A 12,306-nucleotide genomic window follows, 5' to 3' on the forward strand; every position below is an offset into this window, starting at 1 on the left:
ACCACCAGCTACATCTTCAGACCATCCAAAGCATTCAGATCTGCCCCTGTCCTACTTATAATTTTAGAAGTTACACACCGGGGTGGGGGAGGACAGGACAGAGAAGAAAAGAACCAAGATGCAACCCAAACCCAAGCTCTCCTCCAAAATGCCAAGAGGGCAAGTCTTCAGTTTCCCCCACTTGCTCGCCTACAGTGTAGAGTGGAATCATTTCTACCACAGGAGAACATCCTCACAGGGTTGGTCTGACTGGTCTAAGCTCGTGGAGCATCAGGAGTTAAGTCAGTTAGTTCTCAGGACTTTATTTAAATAGAGTCCCACTCATTAAAATCTCCATTCTAATAACGAAAAAAAATTCGTGTACTAGAAAATAAAGCAAGCCCACCATCCCCTCTTTCCCCAGCTACATGGATCCAACATCTTCAGCCCAGACACTGAAGTCAGAGTAAAGGTTTTCGAAAAGACACCATGGTGAAGTCCACTGAAGATAAATGGAATATATAAGTGAAATATATAAATGAGTTCCTTTAAATGTGCTTTGAAGTAAATCACTAGAAATACCCGAGGAAGCTCATGGTTTTGTTTTTTTTGGGAGGGGGGGTTGTTGTAACACGGGAAAAAAATTATGTGTTCCAGTTTTCTCTTAAATTGCTTATTGGGTGATCTGAATTTTGACTTAAGCCAGATTCAACAACCATTCCTTGAAGTGCTTTGCCTTATGAAGCCCTTTGGGCTGGAGGCAACATGGATTAAATAAAACCCAGTCTCTTCTCCCCTTACCTTTCTCATAATCTATCCGGGAGGGACACATCATGGTAGGCACTGGGCAAAATAGAACATAAAGGGAGTACACCAAGGTGCCGAGACAGAGAGGAGGAGAAAAGCTACGATTAAAGATCAGTGAGAGAGGTTAAGAAGGGTGGAAAAAGAGAGAAGGAAGCAGAGGAAAGCTCCATCCAGATGATGGTATTTGAAGTGGGCCTCAAAGGCTGGAGAATAAATAGGCAAAACCAGTCTTCTGCCCTAAGAATGGATATTAACTTTGCCCTATCAGTTCCATAGGGAGAGACTTCCCCTCCTCAAGGAGGTCAAGTCTGCCACTAATACTCTTTTAAAACAGTCTCTCAAACTTCAATTCAAACAAAAGAAAGTGTTAAGAAGACTCAACATGTAAAAGAATAAGGCTTAGTTTTTCCTAAAAGAGACTGATTTGAAGCTAATTTGGGATATGCCAGGGTTAAATTAAGCTCCCTCTAGCTCCTTTTCAAGTTCACTTCCCCCCCTACTTATCTCCCTGTCCCACCCCCCAGGAAAGACCCAATATGCAAAACCTAATAATATAAAAGGCCCAGCTAAGTAATTTCAATTCTGCAAAGCTCATGGGGTCAAAATTACCAAAGAGACAAATGCATCCTCAGAACCATCAAAGAAATCATTTATACCAATGGGAAAGTCACATACCCCAAACAAACAGCAAACCCATTGTAGAGAGAAACCCAGCTCCTGTTCTGACAACACAGAATCTATTTCAGGCTGCATAAAACATAACAAGCAAAATAAATCCAAGGTACAAGCAAAATGCTGCTGCCTCCTCTTTTGTTTCGGGCACAATGCAACAAGGGCAGCCTGTCTGGGGCTCTGCTCCTGCTGATACAGGATTTGCTGCTGAACCTCCTCAAGGTCACAGCCAATTTCAGTTCTGGAATAAAAGGCAGATAGTGGCAGTGATGGTTTGGGTTATCACTGGCAGAAAAGCAGAGTGTAAAAGTTTATGAGCTCATCAGGATTGTTGTACCATTACATCAGAGGCAATTATAAATGGCCAAGAGCAGGAGATGGGGAGCCAATCAGATCACAGATAGGATGTCAACCTAAGACCAACTGTCTCCTGGCTTTGACAGAAGGATTTTACCTCCATAATTCAAATCCCAAACCAAAGCAATCTGCACTCACTACTCCAATCACTCAGCTGTTTACCAGCGCTTCCAGGGAGAAGCCCAGGCCACTGGGCCAGCAGAGACCAAGAAAGGAGATGGCCGGGGGCCGACCTGGACACGCTGCAGCCTCGCTCTAGCCGACCAAATGAGGCCCCTTCCCTCCCTCCAAGGGCCTCAGGGGCCAAGGGACCCCCTGGGCCCGACTGCAGGCAGGGAAGGGGCTGCCCAGGGAGGGCCCATGCGCGGGGGTGGGGGGTGGGGAGTGGGAGATTTCCCCTGGAGGCTCGGCAGAGGCTGCCAAGGGCTACACCCCAAAGCCCGTGAGAAGCACGCGACGCCCCCCTGACCCTGGGCCTGGCCCGTGCCCTCCCCTCTCCCCCAAGCCCTCCCAAGAGCGCGCACCCCCAGCCCCAAAGGCAGAGGCGACGGAGGGTGGGCGAAAGCCCCCGAGACGGCTCTCTGGGAAGCCCCACACAAAGGCTGGGGAGCCCAGGCAAGGAAGGCAGCAAGGCAGCCATTTTAGGAGCAGAGAAGAGTGAGACAATGGCAGCTCCCCAGCCGGGTGGGCCCGGGCGGGCCGGGGGCTCCGGCGCCCCCCTCCCCGCCCCGGCCGGCGGCTGGCTCGCCCCCCCCCTCCCCGGACGCCTCCCCTCTCGGAGCGCTCCCTTTACCTGCGGGGTCCGGGTGAGCGGCTGCCCGGCGCCGCCGCTGCTGCTCCCGGGGCTCATGGGCGCGTGGTGGCTCCTTTGTTGGCCGGCTCCCGAGGCGGCCGACCCCCAGGCCTGGCCGCTGCCTGCGTACTGCGAGGCCAAGTCTGCGGGGCCCTTGCCGGTGCCCCCGTCCTGGGGCCCGCCCCCGCCGTAGTCGCTGCCGGGGTAGCCCGGGTAGCCCCGCGCCGAGCTGGGCGACGTGAGCAGCTGGTTGAGGGTGGGGGTGGCCGTGGGCTGCGGAGTGCCCCCTCCGGCCGCCGCGGGGCCTCCTCCACCCATAGCCCCGAAGCGCTGCGGAGGAAAGGACGCTGCGGCGGCGGCGGCGGCGGCGGCGGCTGCCGAGGCCGAGGCGCTGGACGCGGGGGGCGGCTTGGAGCCGGCGGCCGCCGAGGCCGGGCCCGGGGCGCCGCCTCTCGGGGAGCCCAGCGCGTAGGCCTGGGGGGGCGGCGGGTAGGCGCTGCGGTTGGGGTAGTAGGAGTTGTACTGGTGGTTGGGGAAGCCGTGGTCGCCGTGCGAGTTCTGCGGGGGCCCCGCGTAGGGCTCCAGGCCGCCGCCGCCGCCTCCGCCGCCGCTCTGCAGCGCTGCCAGGCCAGGGCTTTGTTGTCCGCCATGTTGGTGGAAGACAGCGGCGGCCACGGCGGCGGCGGCGGCCACGGCCGACGGGCTCCGGCCGTACGCCTGCCCGAAGCCGTAAGCTGGGGGCGGCAGGGCGGCCGCGGCAGCGGCCGAGTGAGGAGGCGGCGGCGGCGGCGCCCCCACCCCGTCGCTGCTGCCGCTGCCGCCGCCGCCACCGCCGCCGCCGGGCGGCTCCGGGAGGTTATTGTTCAGGGCGGGCCTGGGCCCCGCGTTCCCGTTGGAGTTCTTGAGGTCCGGCTCCGCGCCGGCCCCGCCGCCGCCGCCCCCGTTGCTCTCGGCCCCGTCCTGGAGCTCCTTGCCGAGCGGCGGCGGCGGCCCCCCGGCGGGGCCCTCGCTTTCCGGGCCGCCGGCCGCTGCCTTCATCTCCCCGCGCTGCTGCTCCGCCGCCGCCGCCGCCTCGCCCCCCGCCTCCTCTCGCTGCTGCTGCTGCTGCTCCGCTTTCTTCAGCTCCGAGGGCGGCGGCGGCGGCGGCGGGTTGCCCAGGCTGCTAGCGGTGGCGGGGGCGACCTGCGCGGCCATGATCCCCGCTGTCTCCTCCGCCGCCGAGCGCCCCGACCCGGGCCTGTCTTCTCCTCCTGCTCCCCCCCACCCCGGGGCCGAGTCCCCCGGGCTCCCCTCCCCACCCGCCGGGCGGGCCTCGGCTGCTGGCGCGGCTCGGGCTCTCGCTCTCGCTCGGGCTCTCGCTCGCTCGCTCAGCTCCTCTCTCTCCCCCCCGCCCCGCCGGCTCAGGCTCCGGGCTGGCGGCGGCGGCGGCGGCGGAGGAGGAGGAGGAGGAGGCGGCGGCGGCCGAGGGGGCGCCGGCGGCTCAGCTGCTCCTGGCTCTGGGGGCTCGGTGCCCGGGTCCCCCGGCTCATTCCCCCAAGCCCTGGCCTGGGAATGAGGGGGGCGGTGGAGGCTCCGCTCCCCAGGGCCTGGCCCCGCTGTGACTCTCCGCTTTCTGCTGCCGGAGAAAGGAGGAGGGAGGGGGAGGGGATCGGGGAGGGGGGAGGGAGGGAGGGAGGGAGCAGGGGGGGAGGGGGACCCGGGACAGGCGGGAGGCGGCAGCAGCGGCGGCGGCGGCCGGGGCGCCGTGCGGGCAGCAGACTAGGGAGGGGCGGGCCGGGCCGCTGCCCCTGCCTCCGGGGCGGCTGCTCGGGGCCGGGGCTGCTGCGGGGCGGGCGGACGGCCGGACTGAGCGGCTGGAGCTCCCCCACTCTTCTCCGAGTCCCCCTCACTCCGACACGAGGCTCAGCACTGCCATTTTACCCAGCGCCGCCGCGGCCGCCTGGCAAACTCGGAACGGAGCGAAGGCCTTGGAACGGACTCTCCTCTGGGCCCCTCACAAAGGAGGAGGAGGGAGGCGAGAGGCGGCAGCAGCAGCAGCGGCGGCACCAGGCCCCGGGCCCCTTCCCCGCACTCAGCAGCGCCGCCACCGACGGCGCCGGGGAAAACCCGGAACGGAGCTGTTCCTCCTCCGGAGCCCGCCCCGCCTCCCTCATCTCTCCTCTTCCCCTCCCCTCCCCTCCCCTCCCCTTCCCTCCCCTCCCCTCCCGGGCCGCACCAAGGGGAGCAGGCGGCGTGAACTTTACCCGCCGAGGCCAAACTGGCCCAGGCCCGCGGCCGCCGGGCAGCGGTCCGCCCGCGGCCCCGCGCTGCCTCCTGGTCCCTCCGGAACACTTTTCTTCTTCCAAGCCCTTGACAAACCCGAAGGAAACCCCCGGCGCGGTGAGCGCGGCCCCGCGCTTCCCCCTTTTCAGCCGGGAGAGAGAGATCATTGTTCAGCTTTGCAGACACTTTCCATTTGCCCATTTCCCTGCCCTCATTAGCCCTCCTGACAAGGCCCCGGGGGCATGGGGGCCGGATTATCCCCATTTTACAGAATTGAAAGACAGAGGGGGAGGGATCCTGCTCCAGGTCACTCAAAGTACGGGGCAGAGAGGACGGCTTTAATAAAAACAAAATACCCTGCCCCAAGGTTGTGCCTTGGGGTCTGCGGCCAGGCGGGCTTAGCCTCTTTTTAAAAAAAAAAAAAAGAAAGAAAAAGTGGTCTGTCAATTTGTGAACAAACCGAACAATAGAATCAAAATGAGTTTGGGATCAAAGCGGAAGGCTCGGGACTGACCTAAAATGGTTAGCACCCGGGCAGCTTTGGTGGCCACTCGGGACTCTAGGGGCCAGGAGTACAGAAGCCTCCTCATGCCTGCCTCTCTAGACAATTGTGCCCCCATTCCCCTCTCTAAAAAGGCAAAAACTAAGACTAAAAATGTTGGCCCAGCAGTTTCTGTGCTTACAAGGACCCGGAAGTTGTCAACTTTCCTATAGGCTAAAAGGGATCGGTACCACGTTTTTTCCCCTCAAGTACGAGAGAATTGGACCAGGCAGCCTGGAACCCACCTGGTCCAATGTAATGTGTATTTCAGGCTGCGGACAATCGGTGCTGCCGGACTTGAAGCTCCAATTCCACATTGCAAGAGATGCAAAAACTTTCAATTGCACAATGGTAAGAATTGAGAGAACCCAAAATGTGGCATTCCCTGGCCCGACAGATCTAGAGTGAACAAACTACAGAGAAGTGCACTTTAGTTCTGCTCTTCTACCTGGTAGGCTATGGCATGCAACTGGCCCATCTAATCCACAGCAGCGTCTCAGTCCTCCAACTGACTTGGAATATTCTTTGAAGGAGGCCTCATTGTTTTGCTCTGTCATGACAGGCTATGAAAACCAGAGAGGATTCCAGCACACCAACAGCACTGGAATCTGCCTTTTGAGAGGCCTCGTCCTGTGTCACCAGACACCCTAGGCCCCTCTTCCGTAACCAGGTTTTGTGTTTTATAAAAGTGGAAGCTCATGGACTAAAGAGTCTTGTGGGGCCCTAGAAGAATTCATCGGCCCAGTTCATTTTAAAAGACTGTTAGAGTTTCTGCTCCTCCTGATATAAACACTGTTGCTCTGAAAATGACATCTTTATCAGGTCGGCTTTAGGGAACAAGAAGTGACTACAATTTAGAAATGGGACTTGTTAAATTGTTTGCTTTCTGAGGTCAGGGCACACATCTTAGGGAGGCAGCCCCGAATGCGGGACCTGGGTTCACATCTAGTCTCTGACCCTGGGTACTTCATAACCTCTCAAGGCTGTGGCTTCCCGGTCTATAAAATGAGGGGGTTGGACTCTAAGGTCTCTGAGGTCCCTCTCAGCTCTAGATCTCTGATCCCCTGATCCTTCTTCCACTGAACATACCTGCCAGGGCTTAGTATTCTCCCATAGAGGCAAAAGAGATATGTATAGATTAGTCCATACTGATTGGATCTTTATGAAAGGGAAGTAATCTGGGAGATCTCCAAATCCGATATTTATACTTTCCAGCAAAAAAGCACCAAGAGCCATGTTTGGACACGAAAACCAACTGACTTGGCACCTGTTTAAATAATGGAGGCCTTGATATCCTCTGTGATAGAAAAAAAGGCTTCTTCCCCACTCCTACCCCTTCTTTTTGCCATCAACCCTCCAAAATACACTATGACAGATGTGAAGTCCCTAGATCACACCGGTTCCTAGCTAGGCAATCTGCCACTTCAGTGATAGTTCTGGAGGGGGAAAAAAGGTAATATTCAATACCTAAAACATCACTTCACTTCTTATTTAGCATAGTAGAAAAACTTACCAATTTCTTCAGGCCCCAGGGATCTTGGCCAATTAATTCACTGGTGGCCACAGTGAATTACAAAAGTAGTCTAGACTACCCTTCACAAAGGAGATTAGAAGACTTCAAATACTGTCCAGTGAATCTAAGGGTGACAAATGAGGCCCAAGACCCTGGTTCAGAGGAACCTCTGGCATTTATTATATTTTTATTTACTTTTTAAAAATATTAAGCAACCAAATCAAATGGCATCCAAAATAGATTTGGAAAACTGACTGGAGTGGGCCAGTGCCCTCATTTCGCTAGGAGTCCTCAGGGGCTACAAATCTCTCGGTGCATGAGGTCCTAGAAACCAAATTACAGGCTGCCTCATAAAGGGAGCTTGGCTATTTAATCAAGTGCCTCTAAGCGGGCAAACAGTCCAGAGTCCTGCACACAAATGAGGAATTTTTACATGCAATTACCCTGCTGTTTTCTTTACAGAGAGCTGTGGTGTAAGGAGAAACCTGGAACTGAATGAGAATCTGGAACCCAGAAAGGATTTTCTCCAAATTAGGCCCTCCTCGTTTGCCCAGTGGCTGTGAAACACAGAACCAGCTCCAGCATCCCTCATTCCAAGCAGAGACTGCACATGTGGGTGCTCTGTATTAAAAACAACCACCATTTTACCCAGTGATGAGACAGGCGGCTGAAAGTCCATTCAGCTGGGTTAGAAGATGACAAGTCAAGTTTTTTCCCCTCCCACATCTCATCCCAAAGTGGGTGGGTGGGTGGGGGGTGAGGGGAAGCTTCCACCTTAAAGTGTCTTCCCCCATCCCCCTCAGCCCTGCACCCACCAAACCAGAGAGAGAGGCATGCCAGAGACTAGAGGCAACTTTCTTTGTAACTGGTCCAGCCGCCCTCACTAGGGGCAATGGCAGCTGGGAAATGGGGGGAGGCTAGCTGGGCACGTGGCTTGCCCAGGGATCCCAGTCCCCGGGCTGGTCCAGGCGGTGAGATCCTTGGGTGGGGACTGTGGGCCCTCCCCCTGGTGGAGTTTCTTTCCTCAACGGCCCTTGCCATTTAACCCGGCAACCTAGCAGCCCAGGAAACCCGGTGTAGATTGGACCAGGACATAGAGGGCTCCCTCATGAAAAGTGCTTCTTGCCAGCAGCAGCCTGATGGCAAATATGGACTGAATCGTTGACATGGAAACCGGACTAAAGTCTCTCCTCAATTCTCTCTCTCTCTCTCTCTCTCTCTCTCTCTCTCTCTCTCTCTCTCTCTCTCTCTCTCTCTCTCTCTCTCTCTCTCTCTCTCTCCCCTCCTTCCCCCCTCTTCTCTCCTCCCTCCCTTCTCCTCTTTCTCTCCCTCCCCCCCTCCTCTCTCTGTCTCCCTCTGTGTCTCTCTGTCTCAGTCTCTGACTCTATCTCTGCTCTCCCCCCCCCCCCGCCCATCTCTCCCTCACAAGAGAGTTCTTATCATTATCCCCAACCACACAGCACACGGCAAACGTGGACTGGATCAGGGGCCTAGAGGATCAGGCAGAGTTGGAGGAGTGGAGGTGGAGGGGGTAAGTGGTAACTGCTGTACTTCCACAGTCCCAGGGAAGAAGACTGAACAAGGACACACAGATTGGAGAGCAGGGAGAATGTTCTCTCCTTTTACTAAGGCGCATAGTGTGTTGGGATACATGGACTAGACCCAAGAGCAAGAGAGCAACCTATTATAATCCAAAGAGTGAGCTGCAAAATGTGGCACAGAGATATGGAGCGGTGGCTGAAGGAGAGGGAAGCGCCTGCAGGGCGAACCTCAGCCCCTTGGGCAGATGCATTTTCCAGTCTCCTTTGAATGTCAGAACAAACAGCTCTAAGATAATTTCCTGCGTTTGCTCCTTCCTCCTTCCCTCCCCCCCCACCAAGGGCCAGATCATGTCTTTCAGGCCCAAGGGATCTCAAGAAGGGCTTTTGTCAGGTTCTATCCTAGCAATAGAGGGGAATGACCCAAGCCCTGAGTTATGCCCCTGCACACGTTTCCCACAAAGGCAAAACAGCAGATATCCAGCAGGGCTCTCTGGAGTGAGACCCGGAGCTAGGAGTTTAAGCAAAAGGGCAACTCTGTCAGTTGACGGAAGCCAGAAGCAAAGTTCAAAGCCTGGCCTGGATTTCCATCTGGAGTGGTCTGTTCCTTAAAAGTTTGCAACTCGGTGCAAAGAAGCAGCCCCAGTGGAGGCTTCAGGATCAATGTGAAAGTCTAGCACTACCATCTGACAGAGAGCTGGAAAACTTTGGGCTGCATATTAAGAGAGGAAAGTGGATTGAAGTGAGAGTCAAGGCAATTCATTATGTTTCCAGCTTCTAAGTGGGAGTGGCAAAATGCGAACTGGAGTAGTAGAGGAGAAAGTGGAATGGAGCCTGAATTGTACTCCACACATCTTCCTCAGTTACTGTGTACCTGACAAGGCCAGAAATCCCAAAGGAGCCCGCCAGGAGGTTTAAAGCACACCCAGGGCACTACCATCTCACAGATTTATGCCACAGGACTCAGAGAAGTGACACCTGGGAGCAAAGTCAAGAAACACTCTAAGAATCCTGAATTTTAAAAGGCCACATTTTACTCACAAAAGGAGGGATTGCTTCTTTGGTATCTGGTACTAAAACAAGGTGACAAGATTCTCCTGAAATTACCACAAAAGGCATTATAGTCTAATACTGCCTGGTAACAAAGCTGAGCCCTTGAAAACAACCTGGCATTCAGAGCTGCTAATGGTACTAACATTCTCACCAACATATTCATGTATTTTCCATAGATACACATACTATACATCCACATATGGGGTCCCCAGACATCTCACTGGTAGCTTTCTGTCTATTCTTTTAGAAAAGGCAGAGTAAACCCATTAATAAAAAACATGGACTGGAGTTTTATGAAACCACTGCACTGGATCAGGAACCCTAATTTCTTATTTCTGCTGAGTTCCACTGGAGATCTGTGTATGTCTAATTGATCCCAAAATGGTCCACTAGAAAGCTACGTGGAAGGTTCCAGGATCAAATTCACTTTTTTCTCCTACCAGATGGTAAAACAGGCAACTTTGTGCCCAGTATTTTTCATTATGCCAGGTTGCTTTAGGATGTGGAATCCTCCACACCAAAGATATTACCAAGTAAAGATGAAGTCACTAATCCCTCAGCCTTCCCTATGAAGGCTACTGCCCATGAGCTGCAATATCTCCAGCTCTGATCTCCCCAACTGAACTGAGGAGAGCTATTGGTGTGTTTCGTCTCAAAGACTATTCTAAGGAAATTTCTCACCTAAAAATGTACTTAAGGGTAACTTTTTTAAAGGTTGGAAGTAGTGGGGAAGGTCAGATTTTTGTAACAGGAGCTCCAACACCTACATGCAAGGCTTTTGGTATTGCTGTTTCTTCTTTTTCTTTAGCCCTAGCATAAAGCTCTCTCAAGCTGCCATTTTACTGAGGTAGGGAAGAAGCAAGGCTGAGTGCTGGGAAGTCTTTCACAGCAACCCCGGAATGGATCTGGAATGGACTCTTTTGCTCCAACACAAGTTCAGGAGAGCATTGGAATGAGGGGTGTGTGTGTGTGTGTGTGTGTGTGTGTGTGTGTGTGTGTGTGTGTACACAAATAAAATGGAAAGTAAGCAGACTTTTCAAAGAGGGAGGCTAACCCAGCAAATGTGTCTTGTCTCCTCAGCCCAGACATCTTTAGAGGAGCCCCAAGGATCCAGTGCAAACATTTTCTGCGGGAGTGAATAAAAAAATCTATAAGACAGTATTAGACAAGTTAGAAAGTGGAAGGCCCCGAAGGGTACATAGTCTGGTTGGGTCTAATGGGGTTTTGACCCACTTATCCCTGTGAAAAGACTGGCTCTCCCTAACACAAGACAAAGTAGACCGAACCCAGTAGAACCTAAGTCAGAGAATGTGGTGTTTTTTGTCTTTGGAGCCCCAGTGCCTAGTACTGTGCCTTGCCTATAGTAGATCTCACCAGTGCCACAGGGAAAAGGCGCTAGGGGGGCTGGGGTGGGAAACTGCAGCAAGTATTGGCACTTTTCCAAAATATAAATGTCTTCCCTGAAATTTTAAAACATTGAAACCAAACTTGGGTAGGGGTGGGAAGGTAGGTTCTTATCTCTTCCATCCCCCACTCCAAAATTAACTGCTGGAGGAACTAGGTCTAAGAGCGGTGTCTTTGCCGTGTCTTACAGATGAAAAGCGAGAACAGACAACGGGAAATGAAGGAAAAACTAATTCAATCCGTTTAGAGCCGCGATGCTTATCGACAGGCTGGTTCAGCCGTGTTCTAACCTAGGCATCTCTCTAGCACAATCTATGGACTCTATTAAGAGGGCACTTCCACAAACTCCCTACTCTCCGACAAAAGCAGAGGATACTATGCAACATTAAGACGTCCTTTTAGTCCCAAGAAACCAAGAGCAAGTTAAAGACGAAAGAGAATTCAGATAGTCCCTTCGGGTCTCACAATACAATTCGAGAGCAGAGTAAAAAGGATAGGTGGAGATCTATGCAAGTGGATTAAAATGATCCTTCCACATGAGAGATAGAGTTCTCGGCTCACTGGCTCTCCTAGTTCAGTTAAGGTTGGAAGTTAGAGGGGAAAAGGGGAGGGAGCATTTTAAGCAGGGGGAGTTCCTCAGCCCTCTACAGCCACTCCCCCTAGCTGTTCAGGGAGTATGGGCCAATCTTTCTCAGCTGGAAAGATTGGAGAGTGGAGGTATCACGTGGCCTTAGAAAAGGAGAAATCCTCCAGAGGAAAACTAGGGGGAGGGGAGGGGAAAGGAGGGGGGGGGGAAATGAGGTGGCCCCAACCTGATTGGCTGGTGAGAAATCTTAGCAATGCTACTGTGCATCATTTTCGCATTATATGTAATTCTTTATAGAGGTTACATAGTAGCCATTTTATAAGCACAATAAAAAACCTCATGGGCTGAGGGTATCGCCTGGTGTACAGAAGTTAGATCTGACCCGAAGGACCATCACCCTTCACTTCATGGTTCAACCGCATTTGAACTGTATCTACTGATCTTCATGCCAGCCTACTCAGATATGGAGCCCATATTGATGGTCGGAAATGCTCTCTTTTCCCCAGTGCGATTTATTGTAAATAGTATTATTATTATTGCCATTAAAAAAAAATCTTAGATCGTAAATTTAGAGCTGGAAGGAACCTTAGAGAACACCTACTCAACCCCCAAATTTCACAGATGAGGAAAATGAGGCCCAAAGACATCCAACAACCTAGGGTAATAAATGACAGAGGCAGGATTTGAACCTAAGTTAGGGCTCTTTCCACTATGATGTGTATTGCTTTTACTCTTTCTGCTTTTCTAGAATTTTTGTTAATGTCCATAGTATATGATATTTTTAATATCCCCCAAAATAAA

The 12,306-nt window shown here is 53.3% G+C and overlaps 1 protein-coding gene and 1 long non-coding RNA gene across 2 annotated transcripts in view; one reads left to right on the forward strand and one right to left on the reverse strand.

Moving 5' to 3' along the window:
• Positions 1-4,260, reverse strand: part of ARID1A (AT-rich interaction domain 1A) — a 92,462-nt gene extending 88,202 nt beyond the window's left edge. The window contains 1 exon segment of the mRNA XM_020983205.2: positions 2,609-4,260. Within this exon segment, the coding sequence (XP_020838864.1) occupies positions 2,609-3,802 (1,194 nt within the window). The 5' untranslated portion in view covers positions 3,803-4,260.
• Positions 4,261-4,795: 535 nt separating this feature from the next.
• Positions 4,796-9,809, forward strand: LOC110206132 (uncharacterized). The gene is made up of 3 exons (XR_013482495.1): positions 4,796-5,762; positions 7,387-7,536; positions 8,484-9,809. It is a non-coding gene; the product is annotated as an uncharacterized LOC110206132 (long non-coding RNA).
• Positions 9,810-12,306: the final 2,497 nt, after the last annotated feature.

Source organism: Phascolarctos cinereus, unplaced genomic scaffold (assembly GCF_003287225.1).
Source record: "Phascolarctos cinereus isolate Bilbo 61053 unplaced genomic scaffold, phaCin_HiC Scaffold_726;HRSCAF=1367, whole genome shotgun sequence".
Taxonomy (NCBI): Eukaryota; Metazoa; Chordata; class Mammalia; order Diprotodontia; family Phascolarctidae; genus Phascolarctos; species Phascolarctos cinereus.